The sequence below is a fragment of the Nansenia antarctica genome, assembly GCF_963989245.1.
Source record: "Nansenia antarctica genome assembly, chromosome: 5".
In the NCBI taxonomy this organism is placed as follows: domain Eukaryota; kingdom Metazoa; phylum Chordata; class Actinopteri; order Argentiniformes; family Microstomatidae; genus Nansenia; species Nansenia antarctica.
In genome coordinates this window covers 21,163,630-21,178,206 of record NC_137690.1, presented here as the reverse complement: position 1 = coordinate 21,178,206, position 14,577 = coordinate 21,163,630, and the positions used below count along the sequence as shown (strand labels likewise).

At 42.8% G+C, this 14,577-nt stretch overlaps 2 protein-coding genes across 2 annotated transcripts in view; both read left to right on the top strand.

Moving 5' to 3' along the window:
- LOC308159072 (AP2-associated protein kinase 1-like) overlaps positions 1–9,926 on the top strand; it is a gene marked incomplete at its 5' end in the record, with an annotated part of 35,621 nt that extends 25,695 nt beyond the window's left edge. Inside the window, one exon of the mRNA XM_080532828.1 lies at positions 7,194–9,926. Within this exon, the coding sequence (XP_080388954.1) occupies positions 7,194–8,017 (824 nt within the window). The 3' untranslated portion in view covers positions 8,018–9,926. The remainder of the gene's footprint in view (positions 1–7,193) is intronic.
- Positions 9,927–10,193: 267 nt separating this feature from the next.
- On the top strand, positions 10,194–14,350 carry nfu1 (NFU1 iron-sulfur cluster scaffold homolog). Its single transcript, XM_080532178.1, has 8 exons — positions 10,194–10,273; positions 10,817–10,938; positions 11,043–11,178; positions 11,436–11,502; positions 11,652–11,769; positions 13,095–13,158; positions 13,285–13,459; positions 13,568–14,350. The coding sequence occupies exons 1-8, from the start codon at positions 10,215–10,217 to the stop codon at positions 13,607–13,609; spliced, it is 783 nt and encodes a 260-aa protein (XP_080388304.1). The 5' UTR covers positions 10,194–10,214; the 3' UTR covers positions 13,610–14,350.
- The last annotated feature ends 227 nt before the right edge of the window (positions 14,351–14,577 follow it).

Genomic DNA, 14,577 nt, shown 5'->3' with positions numbered 1-14,577 from the left:
AAAGTTAATTACATTCTTTACTTTTCTGATGCATCATTTGGCATGCATATTTGAAAACAGGTTGTATGCTCTCCGCTCTGAGGAAGTGGTGGACTGTTATTTTTTCGTACCGTGCCATTCCTCAGTTGTGGGGCTTAACACCAGGAGGACCCACTTCAGCCGGAGTAACCGCTGCTCTGAACATCAACAACATTGAGGCCATGACCCTTGTTTCAGGAGCAGTTTTCTCTCTGTTAACTACAGTATTGCTTGGTGTTGAAAGGATCAAGTCATTTATTTGAGAGCTGCACAAACATATACCATACATGGCAGTTGGCTTCTGTGCCAAAATTAATATTCCCTTTCATGTATCGCAAGTGCTGCCAAACAGACTGTCTGGAATGGTTGTCTTGGTGCCTAGCTTTTCTTGCACTGATCTGTTACCTTGGGGCACTCTTGAGGGCAAATAGGAAAAGTTTGCGCTGTTCATTAGCATTGCTGATTTTGCTCACAATTAAGTCTGAATATTTCTGTAATGGTTGACATTCCCTGCTGCCAGAGAATGGAGGCTGGGGAAAAGGCAGCTACTGCTGAGCCATGGAGACTACAGCCCCTGGGTTTGACCTTTCTGCACTGTTTCTCCCAGCTCTCTGCCTTTGTTTGAGGTGTGAATCCGGTCCACTAGAGGGAACCAGTAGACAATTGTCAGGCCATCTCTGTACAGCAAAGAGCCACTGCCACTACGAGTAGACTTGTTTGACCAGATTACATATACCCCTTCTGAGGTTTTGTAAAGGAATGCTGAATATCTGGGCATGAGAATCTCACATTCTCTTTAAGAACTTTTCCCTGAGGTATAATGGTGAGCTGACCAACTTTGCTTTCTCTTCTGCTTGACCTAATGTCCTTCTTTCTCTTCGCTCCCCTCCCTCCATCCTAAACCTTGGTCCCTGTGTCTTTGCTTCCTGGTCCTTCAGACCCTCTGGCTGGAGAGGACTCTCTGCTAGGCTGCTGTCTTCTGTCACACCCCTCCAACCCTGGAGCCCAATCTGTTTCTGCACCCCCTACCTCCTCCTCCTCCTCCTCTTCCTGCTCCTCTGCCCCTCCTGGTTGTGGCTCCTGTCTGGACGAGCTGGCTCCTGTTTCACTGGGCATTGCCCAGCCGGCTCCCGGTAAGACCCTCTCTCGCTCTCTCCTTCTGTTACCTCTGGTGAAACACCCCACAGTCAGTCTGACCTCTGACATGTGTTTAGCCCAACCCAAATCACTGCACCACAAATCCACAATATCTCTCAGCTTTAAAGTTGATGATACTATTGGTCTCACCAAGCTGTGGCTAAAGCCTGGTACACACATAAAGATAATCTGGCCGATTTTGGCCCGATATCCCCCCTTCCGACCAAGGACAGCAAACACCTGATTAACGGATGGCTCTAAAGATTATCCTACAAGATTATCCTGTGGTGTGAGGTGTTTTATCTTCATGTGTGGGGTCTCTCTCAGATAAAAAATCTGTTAAGATTTAGAAAATATTTGTGTGTACCAGGCTTAAGGCAAATAACAATTGAAATCATGATTTAAGATGATCTAAACACCAAATTAAATCTGTTAAGAAAATATAATTCAAAAGGTCTGATTGAAATATTGGTACAGATGCATTGATCCTGATAATTTGACAGCCTGCATCAAAAGCCCTTTCTCTAGTTTATCACTGAGATTTGCGTGGAACACAGCTGCCGACATTCTGCAGACCCTTTACCTATTTGTATTAAAACCTAAAGCCACATCAGACGCATGGCTTAGTTCTAACTCTGACTGCTGTGGCTGCTTCTATCTCTGTACTCCCTGCACACCTCCTCCTCCTCTCGCTCTCTTCTGGGCTGCGCTAACCTCCCTCCTCCATCACCCCCTCCACTTGCTCTCCCTCCACTGCAGACTCTGGTTTCCTCATGTTGGGTGGGGAGAAGGGCACTGAGGACGAGTTTGACCCCATCCCTGTGCTTATCTCCAAAAACTCCAGTCAAGGTAAGGCCGGTAGAACTTGGATAGTGTTCGATACATGTTTCTCGTTGATCCATTCAGCCACACAGAACTGCTAGGCTAAATCCCACAGAATGAGCTACTCCCCCCCCCCCCTTCATTCCACCCACTAAATTCCCAGTAAATGAATGAGCGCACTCCATCATTCAGAGACCGTAACACCCTAGTTCATTCACTTAACGCTGATGAGAGCCCCCTTGGCTGGATGTGGTGTAACATTAGCCCTTTTTTCATGGCACCATGCTCTCACATCAGTGGTTTTCATTGTTTGAACTTTGCGATAATAATATGAACTGGCAGTAATTGTTCCCCTGAAAGGGATCCTCCATTCTGCAGTTCTTCAACTTTGTTCAGTTTATCAGGGGCAGCAAAGGCAGAGCTTGTTTAAAAAAAGAAAAAAAGAAAGACAGAGCGATTCTTGAGGATAGCACTCCTCCCTGAAATGCTGCAGCTGCATATAGATAACCTGGGCTTACTCTCTCTCTTTCTTTTTCTCTTCTTAACCCCATCCCTCATTTACTCCTGTCTGCTTCTCTCTTTCACCAACTTTAAATTCTTTGCCATGCTCCTCCTTCTCTCAATATTCTATCTGTTCTCTCCTTTTAACACTCACATTCTCACTCTTCTGATACTCTCGCTCTCCCCCTCGCACCCTCCCTCCCTCCCCTGCTTGTCTGTCTTTATTCCTCTTTATTTCCCTTGCTCTCTCCATGTCTTCCCCTCTCTGTCTCTCTTTCTGGCACATTTCAGGTGGTCACTCGCGCAACAACAGTGGCAGTTCAGAGTCCAGCATCCCCAACTTGGCCCGCTCCCTTCTGCTGGTGGATCAGCTCATCGACCTCTAGGGGGGTGGGAGAGGTCGAAGGGGCAGCGTGCAAGCGTAACATGTGGGGGATGGAGAGGGGGGGCAACACAGGCACTTGCGTAGCACCTTACAAGGTGAAATTGATGAGCCAGCTGTTGGACTAGTAAACCTTTCTCTCGTGTGCCTCCTTGCCCCCAACTCCATCTCTTCCTTGCCTGATGCGCTGGTTTCAAACATTCAGTCTGGCCATTGTCATCCTCATGTTGGTATTGGTTACAACATTGCTTTATACCCTTGATACATTGTCTGCTTCCGTCTTGGCTGCACTGTTATGGTCTTTATCATGTTGTCTCCCATCTATCATGGTCCTATCATGCAGATCCACCCTCCACCCAAATGCTCATATTGCCTGGCTTGTCATAACATCATTGTCTCTGCTGTGTTTGTTTGTTCAGGGTTTAAGCTTCACTGACACAATCCAACCCACCCCTAGCAAACTCATTGTGTCAGGGGGGTCTGACAATGTAATGCAGAAGAAGTACAATGCTTTTATCTCACCTGGTTATCTTTATGCACTTTACCCTAGCAACGTTCACGATGTGCTAGTGTAGTATAGACCTAATAGCTAGATCGAAGCTTTTGGCCTAGAAAACATACCCTGACTAAACTATCTAGAGCTGCTTGCATTGGACAGACATACGGAGATGACCAATGATGACAAGCTGTCATTTCTTGCACCTGCTGTGTAATGAGCTGTTCTCAAACTGCTATGGTTCCCTGCAGGCCCCTGGGAATGTTTGGCTGCCAGTTTCAAATGTATCTCTGTCATTGTGAGCTCGAATGCGCTTGTGCAACATGCGCTGTTATGATGCACATATCTGCTTAATCTATATAAACTCCAAATGCTCCTTTATTCAGGTCTATCTCCTTGTGCAACCAATGTTTATCTTGGCTTTACATAGGAACTGCAGTTTTGATAAATATTGTAGTTCCCTGGTGTCACTGTTTCAGTCCTGTGCATTTCCTCTCGCCCTCTTTTGAGCTGGTGCATTCTCCTTCAGACTATACCTCTAAGTACAGTATAAGAATTACGTGGAAACTGTTGATGCAATCATGCCCTGGTATTATTGTGAATTTGTGTGATTCATTTGTTTGGCTGCCTTGTCTAGGAGTTTGTCACACCTTTCTCTTTTGGGCATCTGCTACAGAATGCATGAAACAGTCTATCGATAATACTAGTGCGTTTGAATAAGAGCTTATACTGTCTCTACGTTCTCTTTGACTTTATTGGTTTCTGTTTGGTCCATTGGCAAGGTCAGCGAATTACAGCCCTGAAACGATAGAGGTGAGTCCCATTTAGAGCTTGGGCAATGCAGAATGCATCGGCCATGTTCTGTAGTGATTGGTCAGGAGAAGTGGGTGCTTCACTGTGAGCCAGCATAGAGAGAAATGGGCGCAGTTAGGGCTTTGTACTATATGTCCACTTGTTTTGTGCTGAAGTGGTCCCTACAAGCATTCATGGTTTCTCTGTTTGTCCCATGTGCTGAAGTGGCACATGTTCACCCACAACCATTCATATTCACTTCCCTTGTGTCCATTATACCCATCCACACCACACACATCTAGATGTTGCTTGGCCTGGTGCAATGTCCAACTGCAATCTGGACAGATGTCCACACCAACAAATTTGTATGTATATAAAACCGCTGTTTCAATTTCCTCATTCTCCCCTTGTAAAGAAGTAGCCTAGTGAAAGTGAATTTAAAAGTGTTAAATATTTAAAATGACATGTCATATATCATGGTATGAATAACTGTGGCTATCGATAGTACTATAGAATGAATGTATGAAGTGAGTATTAATATGAAATATATAAGATTCATAACGAGTACATATAGTAAGATTAAAGGTTTATTTCTGTGTACATTATTTTATGAGGCTGTATTTTACGAGTGCAAAGATCTTGTGTCCCTTTTTTTATGTATTTCTGTCAATCTCTCCTTATTGATCTTGTGGAAGACGACTACTATACAGGCAGGCAGTATATTAGGGAAGCTACTAGACTCAGGGTTTGATCTCTCCTGATCTGGGGGTGCTCTGAGTACAGAACATCTCTGGGCTAGTGACTTACCTTATGTCATCGGGGTAGCATCTTAAAGATTCATCCCCCTTTACTGCAATCCCCTGAATGCCTAACACAAGCATAGCACATCCTAATTGCACAGCTACCTACCATGCAAGTTACAGTTCATGAGTTGGATACCTTTTATTGTGATCCATTTTTACATAAGATCATTCTCATTTGCTGGAAACAAAACCAAAATTACTCTTGACATACCTTTGCCATTGTGATTTAGGCCAGGAACATTCCATTGTTTGAATCTACATTTAAAAACAGCATATCAAAGATGATACAGAATTTCAGAAACTACACTGAAATTCAAACTGTAGCATAACCACTAACCCTTCCCCCTCACCCCCCAATGCATTAATTCAATGTAAAACGCTTGTTTCCGTACTTGGAAAATATACAAATCAAAAAGATACATTTCCATTGAGATGTTACTACTAGGATAGTATATATACTTTAAGTTAAAGTTAATCTCTTTTTTTTTTTCTTTGAAATAAAATGTAGATCTACCTTACCGTTCCAAACCACATATTGTAAAGGTTAGGCTAGTCATTGGCTTGTGTGGAAAGATAATCCGTAAACCCACTTTTGTTGTTTTTATTTATTTCCTCTCTGATCTACGTGTTGTACAGTTCAGTCATTTGCAGGTTTTAGTGTGGCTAACCTATGCAATTCTACAGTAGTGCATCATATTATTCTTAGACACCACAGTGCTGTATTCAGTAGAGGTCTAGCCTTGCCAGTAGAGTTTTACTTGTGTTGCTGTGAAACTGATGTGTTTGCTGGGACCAAACGTTGATAATCAATTTGATTATATCAAGACTGTTTGAAATGACTTGGCAGCAAATGTCCATATGTGAGAGCAAAGAGTTATTATCTAGTGTGTACCGGTACCTTCTATTTTTATGAAATGAGGATTTAAAAAAAAAAAGAAAAAAAAGAATTAAAAAACAAAGGGATGTTAAATAAACATGTAAATGTGAATGTAACTAGTCTCTTTGGGGTCTTTTCTATTCATTAATACAATGTCCATTCCACAGGCCTATGATCTCAGTATGTTTTGAGCAATAGCGTTAGTGTGATTATTGGAAGAGTATTGTTGTGGATCCGCTGATTAGAAAAACTGTGGACTGTTGCACCCTGCCGCAAATACAGTATGCATTATGCACACGTTTCCCTTGAAATATCAAGCCTCACTATTGGCAGATAGGAATGCGCAAATGGCCTCCGCATTGAAGGAATTTCTCTTTGCTCCTTTCCTTACATTTCCCCACAGTATAATGTCATTGAACAGGGTCATAGAGCCTCTCATTCTGCCAGGCCTCAGGGCTCTCACAGAGTTGTGCAACAAACACACTCCTATCACTGCACTCTTAACAGGGGTTTGAGTGCTCTCACTGACTAAAGAGCTCTCCCTCTTGCCTTACTGGTGTATATTCCACTAAAAGGTTTGAGTGGCTCAAAGCTACAAGCTCCCCTTCTACTCACCCCCTGCCCATCTCTAATGCCCTCTGGCTGTCTCTGGGCTGTGCTCTAAACGGCTGCCACTAACCCCTCTCCCACTGGAGCTGCCGGCTAACTCCTGCTACCTGCATTGCCAAGGTAAGACTTCCCCTGGTTCTGCTCATCTCTATCTATCGATCTATCTGTCTGTCTGTCTGTCTGTCTGTCAGTCTCAACCTTCCTGTCAACCACTCACTCCCTGCTGGGACTCTGGTGAGTCCTCTCACCCCTTGTTTCCACCAGTCCACACTCTCCTCATTAGGTCCCTCTACATTTACTTAACCTAACACAACCCTAACTCCCTAAACCAGCCAGTGTTGCTCCTTTTCATACAGTACATGCCTTGATGAGGTGTTTAAGTGTATATACTTAGAGGATCTTGCAGGTTTCCTGAAAGCAATTTGTGGAAACAAGGTACATTTATGTTGTAGTGGTAGCGCTGAATAGTAGTGTCTGTTGTGTCGTTCATTGTGTTGTACGGAGTAGAACATGTTTGTTGTGTTGCTGATGGAATTGTGCTGTGCTGGCTTGTTGCAGTTGGGCCATTTTGCTGTTTCGCTTTTGACTTGGTGTTTACTTGTGTGTGCAGTAGAGATGCATTATGTTAGTGTTTGAGTCATCAACGCTCTGTTACACCAAGGAACCACTGTCAGTGGTGTTTTAAGCAGCGAGACGGTTTCTCATCGTCTTACTTTACCCATCTGAAATCTTCTCTTGTCTTTTGTTCTCCTGCAGAGCTGATAGGGGAGAGTAACGGCTATTCTGTGCTGGACGGAGGGACCGAGACGAGGGACGAGGGATGTGTTCACTCTAGTGATGATGACGACGATGACGATGACGACGACGACGACGAGGAAGAGGAAGCCCAGGAGGAGGAGCACGGCAGGAGGGCCGGTGAAAGTGAGGAGGTAGCACATGACTGCAGTGGCTCCCAACCTCTGCTGCTGGATTCAGAGGAAGAGGAGGAGCAGGGGTCAGTATTACCCTTATCTCTCCCACAGTCCACCACTCCATCATATCAACCTACTCCAGTCACCCATAGCCAGAATCATTCCCACCAGATACCTCAGCAGTCCAGAGGTTCTGAGGTTGTTCCTGATGTCTTCTCCAAAGCCCCCTTTCGGATTGGACAAGAGGAGACCGGCGATGTGTTTGCTAATGCTCCCTTCCCACGTCCTCCTGTTGTGGCTCTCAAGCATCCGGACGTTTTCCTGCAGGCCCCCTTTGGAAAGAGAAAGGAGGTGATGGGAGTTACCCCCCAGCCCCAGTACCCTCACCCAGTCATGGTTCACCCTGTGGGCCCTGAGCAGGCCTTCCTGAGCCAGGTGGCCCCGCAGCCTTTCCGCCCACAGGCCCTGGCTAAATACTCCCGACATTTTGAGGGCCCCTTGCCCCAGCAGCCTGTAGCAGCCCATAGGGTGGTGTCCAACGTGAGCAGGCAAGCTGCCGTAGGCTCAGTCCCTGTGGGACCCCTACACTCCTGGACCTCCGAGGTGAGCGCTGTCGACCCATTTGTCTCTGCTCCCTTTCACCACAAGGCCCCACAAGAGAAGCCCTGAATACAAGTGCAGATCAGGGGAGGCAGCATTGGAGCCCACTAACCTGTGTGCACAACTAAAGCAGGCAATACTGCATGATGTCATCAGCGCCGGGGTTAGACTGCAGGGCTGCATGGAACAAAAAATCTATAAAAAATCTCATCTTCACCTACTATCTGTTTTGTGATAGCAAAAGGTCATCATAGCATGTTCAAGCTGTTCAAGAGTAAGTCAATTCAGGTCATTCCCAGTCGGCTCTGCTGTTTACCATCATATCCTTTGGTGTCATAATTCATCTTTAGTAGTCAAGTGGGATTTTATTTTTTCTGCCTACCTCAGTTACCGTTTTCCTATCAGAGCTCAAACATTGCTCAATTAGAGAGCTTCTACACTGCAGCCAGCTTTTGAGGTTTAAATCACAGTATGCAGACAGCACACAACACACATGTCCCCTTCTGGGGCTCTACCATTCCATGAAACCCGACCTGTTCCTTCATTCAGTTGATGTTTAATAGCTCAATGAGGTCTCTGTTGTTGATGATACTACCATCCTTCAAGGGTTATCCTCTTACAGAGGCCTTGGGAATTCCCCCTTCATCTTGTCTATCATGATATTTTTGAAGTTCTGAATGACAATTACAATTTTTTAAGTCAATGGGATGGTTTGTTCTCATCTTTTTACTAGGTAGGATACATAGCATTTACCTCTGGCAGTGTTGTCATATTTGGTAATGTATAATAATATTAATCAGATGCTGGATTATGTTGCACATTTTAGCCTTTAATGTTTTGATCTTGTCGTCACTGTTAGTCGTTTGTCGAGTCGTTTGTCAAGTCTTATATGTGGTCTTATGTATCTTTGTGCTGCAGTCAACATGGATAGCACTGTGTTTGTTTGGAATATACATTTACCCAATGTATAATGCCAGCCTTATGTATCTATCACTATGTATGTATCTACCTGTATGTACCTGCAGGGCATCACCTCACTGAGTTTAAATGACAGAGATTCTGTTAATGTGGTTGGTAATCTCTTTTCATGTGGGTACCTCTGCTAATGTCTTCTTGGATTACCTTGTTTTGAAGAGAGTAGTGTTTTATGATTCACAAGTCTCTGAGGAGAGGCCTTATCTTCCACTCTTACAGTCAACACTGACTGCTTCACTCCAAGTCTCTAGGAACACCACCTCACTCAGACACGAGCAGCAACTCCTGTTCATTTATAACCATGTACATCGGCACTTCTACAGTACACACCTGCACTCCCTTCTAAAATGTGCAAATGCTATGCATGTAGCTTCTTTAGGTGGTGGCTGGTCTCACTCCATGTCTACCGTAGCCTGAGAAACTTTGCAAGCACCTACGGCAAAACACACACAGTTCTCCCCCTCAGCACTTGCCTCTAATGTCACACACTGAGCTACATGTGTTCAGAGACAATTCCAAGTGTCAGTGAATTGTATCGTCTCATTTGATCATAAATCCAACTTTTGCTCATTCACACCAAATGTTGTATTCCATGTATTATTATTTTTTTCTTTGTTTCCCTGGTCATTTGAAATGATGATATGGTCTTATGCTGACTTGTAGAATATTAGAGCACTTTTCAATGTTTGCAATCCCCTCTGCACATTCCCTGGTTATAGTGGGGACCAATGCAGAAGTTCACAATCACTTGATTCAAAGTAGAGTAGTAATAATTATCTTCCTAAAATGTATAAATCAAATGAGCTCCAGTGCAAATGAAGAATACACACTGCATCAGCAATGATAATGTACTCAACAATTGCATGTGTTGTCAAGTTTTTTTTACGGTCCTTTACTGGAAACCGTAATAGAAAAATAATGTGTCGTTTGTCTTTGACTATCGTCTGTATAGGGAAGTGTGGTGGCTGATTCTACAGCAAGTCTCACCTGCTGAAACCTATGGCACCCATATCATAATACTTGAGTCATCCAAAGCTTGCCTTTGATGAAAAACTATCATAAATATGTTGTATGTCATCATGTAAAGGTGAATAAATGAATGCAAACGTGTTATTTTTTATTTTATTTTGTGTCGCACTTTTTCCCCCCACCACTGATCTATTAATAGTGTTTAGATCACTGAGACACATAATTATGACAACTGAGTTCCTATGCTACTGTAGTTACAGGGACATAATACACCGACGGTTTCCGCTTGTCTACGGAAGCAGAATTAAAACCATCAACAAATATGGCGACTTACAGGCAGTTGGGGAGGTTGTTTGGTGTCACTCCAAGACTTTCAAGTCCGTAAGTTGTACATTCTGTAAGCAACAGCTATTTGTCGAGGTCTAGGAAACCTTTTTTTCGTGGCTAATGTTACGTTAGCTAGTTAGCTATCTTTGTGCCGAACTAAAGCCATGTCAAGGAGGTGTGACGTGACGCAGATGACTAGCTCATTGACCTAATAATATAAGTGGGAAGTGGATTGGATTTGCAATGTTCAATGACTGCCTGTGGTCTACATTTTCAACACATTATTATTATTTAGTCCTCCTGTGCCCAAAAATGGGTAATGTTATGTCACATTATCTAACATGTTGGTCTTGTTTCTCTTGGTAGAGGCTGCCCTATGGCTACTATCGGATATTGTTAGGCTACAATCATACTTACCAACTTGAGTACAACATGGAAAATCTGGGCTGACCATGGCATTGGCAAATCGCATAATGATTTTTGTAATGAGCAATGAATTTTATTTTGCCTGGATCAAACACAGCCTACATAGGTACACAACCCCACATGGTCTTAATTCAATGAGGCACATGTGCTGTTGTTTTTAAAATGTCGCAGTTTTATCCCAACATCCGTTGGCCTTGCTGTTCGTGGGTATCAGAAGGCTGGATTGCATTGGACTCCTCGCAACATATTCGTCACAAGGAGATGGCCACAGCCACCATTCTCAGTTGTTTCTGGTAGGCATGAAAACGGTCTACACTGCATAGAAATGGCCTCATGATGCAGAAGCTATGAAACAAATATTCATCATCTTGACAGTATTTTATCCCTCACTTTCCAGCAAGGACAATGTTCATTCAGACTCGAGACACACCAAACCCAAACAGCTTGAAGTTTCTGCCTGGTCGCATGGTTCTTGAAGCAGGAACAATGGATTTTGCTGCCCCCAGAGATGCTTACAGCTCCCCCCTAGCAAGGTTAATCAACATGCAGAGACGGTGGCCTCCACACATACCACAATGCTATGTTATACTTTTTTTTAAAGTAAAAAAGTAAAGAAAATGATGCAGTGCCAAAATGTTCACATTGCACTGTGCATGTATGAAGGCTGCCATCTTTATGTACATTCGCAAATGCAAATAACAATTGCAGTCAGACATATTGTCTTATCCAAGCACTTAGAATGTTGTTAAATACCTGGAACATTGTCCTTGTCTTTCTCTATTTTCTTTAGGCAGCTATTTCGAATTGATGGAGTTAAGGGTGTCTTTTTGGGCCCTGACTTCATTACCATAACTAAGGTAACACTACAATACATTTTAGATTTTTATATTTATATATATATATATATATATATATATAATGGAGATATAGGCTAGGCCTATCCAAATGTGACTGAACCATGGGTGGAGGGAAATCAGGATGATTCTCCCTCTGTCTCTCTGTGCAGACAGATGTAGATCTGGAGTGGAAGGTAATCAAACCTGACGTCTTTGCTGCCATCATGGACTTCTTTACCTCTGGACTCCCTGTTGTCAATGATGAGGACACCCCTCGTGCAGATACAGGCATGGATGGAACCAATTTACCCAGACAAATACAACACAATAGAACTTGTTGTCTTGGTATACCAGGAATAACTTTTATGATAAGAAATCACTTAGATGCTATATTTGTATAGGCTAAGTGTTTAGGATGGTTGCATCAAAAGACTTGTACAGTCATGTGCACAAGTAAGTACACACCCTATTTGCTTTTCTTCTTCTTTTTTAATCCATATTTGTATATGGATATGTAATCTTCACTTCAACACCGTCGGCAGATAAAGGTAACCTAATTTACCAAATAACACTGAAAGATTATACTTTGCTCTAAATTATTCATCAAAAATCTACAGAAATGCAATTTCATAGTGCAGAAAAAATACGTTCACCCCTAGCTTCAATAGCTGGTGCTGCTCCCTCTGAAATAACTTAATGTAGCCATTTCTTGTCTCTTACATCGACTGAGGAATTTTACTAACTCTTTGTGACAGGGTCTGGTGAAAAAGTCGGGCACGGTCATTTTTGCAGTGTTTCGTTTTTGCCAAACATAGCGTGTGGCATTGATGCCAAACAGCCTTTGACTCATTTGTCCAGAGCACATTGTACCAGTAGTTTTGGTCTTTATCCAGGTGTTGTTGTGTCTTGATATTATTTTTTGAGAGCAGAGGCTCCTTCCTTCCTGACCTCCCATGTAGGCCAAGTTTGTGCAGTCTCCTTCTGACTCATACACTTCGACATTGATTGTGACAAGAGAGGCCTGTAGATCCCTGAATGTTTCCCTGGGGTTCTTATAAACTTTTATGAGCATCTTTTGGTCTGCTCTTGGAATGAATTTGGTGAGACGACCTGTCCTGGGTAGATGGCCAGTGGTCTGTAATTTTCTCCCTTTGTAGATGGTCTGTCGGACAGTGAAATTCTGTACTTCTAATTGCTTGGAAATGGCTGTGTAACCCCTCCTAGACTCATGGGCATCAATAATATTTCTTCTGAGGGCCTCGGATAGGTCTGTTGATCTTGGTATGATGTGTTACCACACACCCCGAACCAGGCCTAGTTTTTTATATTTATGGAAGGCTGGACCCTCCCAAGTTACACTCTAATGATTTTCTGATAATGTGCACCTGATTATCATTTTAGACATTTTATGTGATGGTAAAGGTAGGGGTGTACTAACTTTTTCCACATAAGGAAATTGCATTTCTGTTTATTTCAGTTGCATAAAGGGTTTTCAAAGTTAACTTTCCAGGGGGTGTACTTACTTTTTCACATAATATGTTCTATATGTTCTTTCACTATGCTCTATTTAAGTTAACATCTAAAGGAATATGTTTACATTCTTGTTTTTGCAGCACCCTCAGATGATGACGATGAGGTGGTTTCTATGATCAAGGAGCTTCTGGACACTCGAATCAGGTACTATTTAAGCAGGGTTGTGTGCACAGGCTTTTTGTTGTTGTTGCTGCCTTTTCACAGTATGTTTTCAAAAGTCTTTGTCCCTTGCCTTATTTGAGGATGTTGAACTCTTGTGGCTTCCCTCAGGCCCACAGTGCAGGAGGATGGGGGAGATATCCTGTATTGTGGCTTTGAGGATGGCATTGTGAAGTTGAAGCTGCAGGGCTCTTGCACCAGTTGCCCCAGCTCCATAATCACCTTGAAGAGCGGGATCCAGAATATGTTACAGTTCTATGTCCCTGAGGTGGAAGGGGTTGAGCAGGTTTGTACCTCTATGGGAGGACTTTGAAATGGGGCAGTTTGAATAATAGTCAGATTCTGTTTCTTATTCACAAAATACTTATTGTACATTTCTTATGTGCTTTCACAGGTGAAGGAAGAGGGAGAGGGAGAGGGAGTTGCTCAAGGCTGAGTTTAATGGTAACCCAGACCCGATGGACATTCATTCCTCTCACCCTCACACCCCACAGCAGCTGTCCCTTAGCTGAATTAAATGAGGATCTCGGCTTCTCTACAGTAAAGAGGTGGCAAAAGAAGAACTCCTTTTATGCCCTGGCAATTGGGCTCAGTGGATATTGTTCTGGTCTAAGCCTTGGAAGGCTGTCATAAGGAAAGACTCAAACTTGACCTTTTGGGCTGACAATGTATTTATTGCTTCCGGTTATCACACTATGCATCAAACTCAGTTATTATTTGTTAAAACATTTACACATCCATATACAACACAAATATACATTGTGTAATGTAAATAAAGTATACTGAATAAAACGTGTATTTGTTTTTCTACATCACTGGTAATATTGTTTTATCTCTTGACTAGTATGTGAAATTATATCAGACATGACTTTAGAACACTGGAATTGGGCATGTACCTATTTTGTATGTATATGTTTTGCATTCGCGTGACCTCAATAATAATCTAATTTTGTGATGTCACCAGCACTTTCTTGCGAGCCAGCTGTCTGGTGGTGAAGAAGATATGAATCAGACCAATCTGACAACCACACTACACAATGTATGATGAAGATGCAGCACAGTCAGATATTCCAAATGTGCTGCACCGCTGTAGGTGATCAATGTATTTGCCCAGATGTTCCTTTATCTGTTTCTTTCACTAGTCTGTTACACTAAAATATGTAATTTAATTTTATTGATGAGCAATAAATAAATAAAAAACTATGACTTTATTATGTTTCATTCACTACACTCTGTTTATACCTATGGAGAGGTAAAACAGTGAACAATATGCTGTATGAAATTCAATAATGATGTCTGATGATCACTGATAACGACTTATTCTGGATGAAGACCACCCTGACAGACAGGAGGTCTGCATTCACAAACGGATCTGCATCCTACTGCCACGTCACGAGTGTCTCC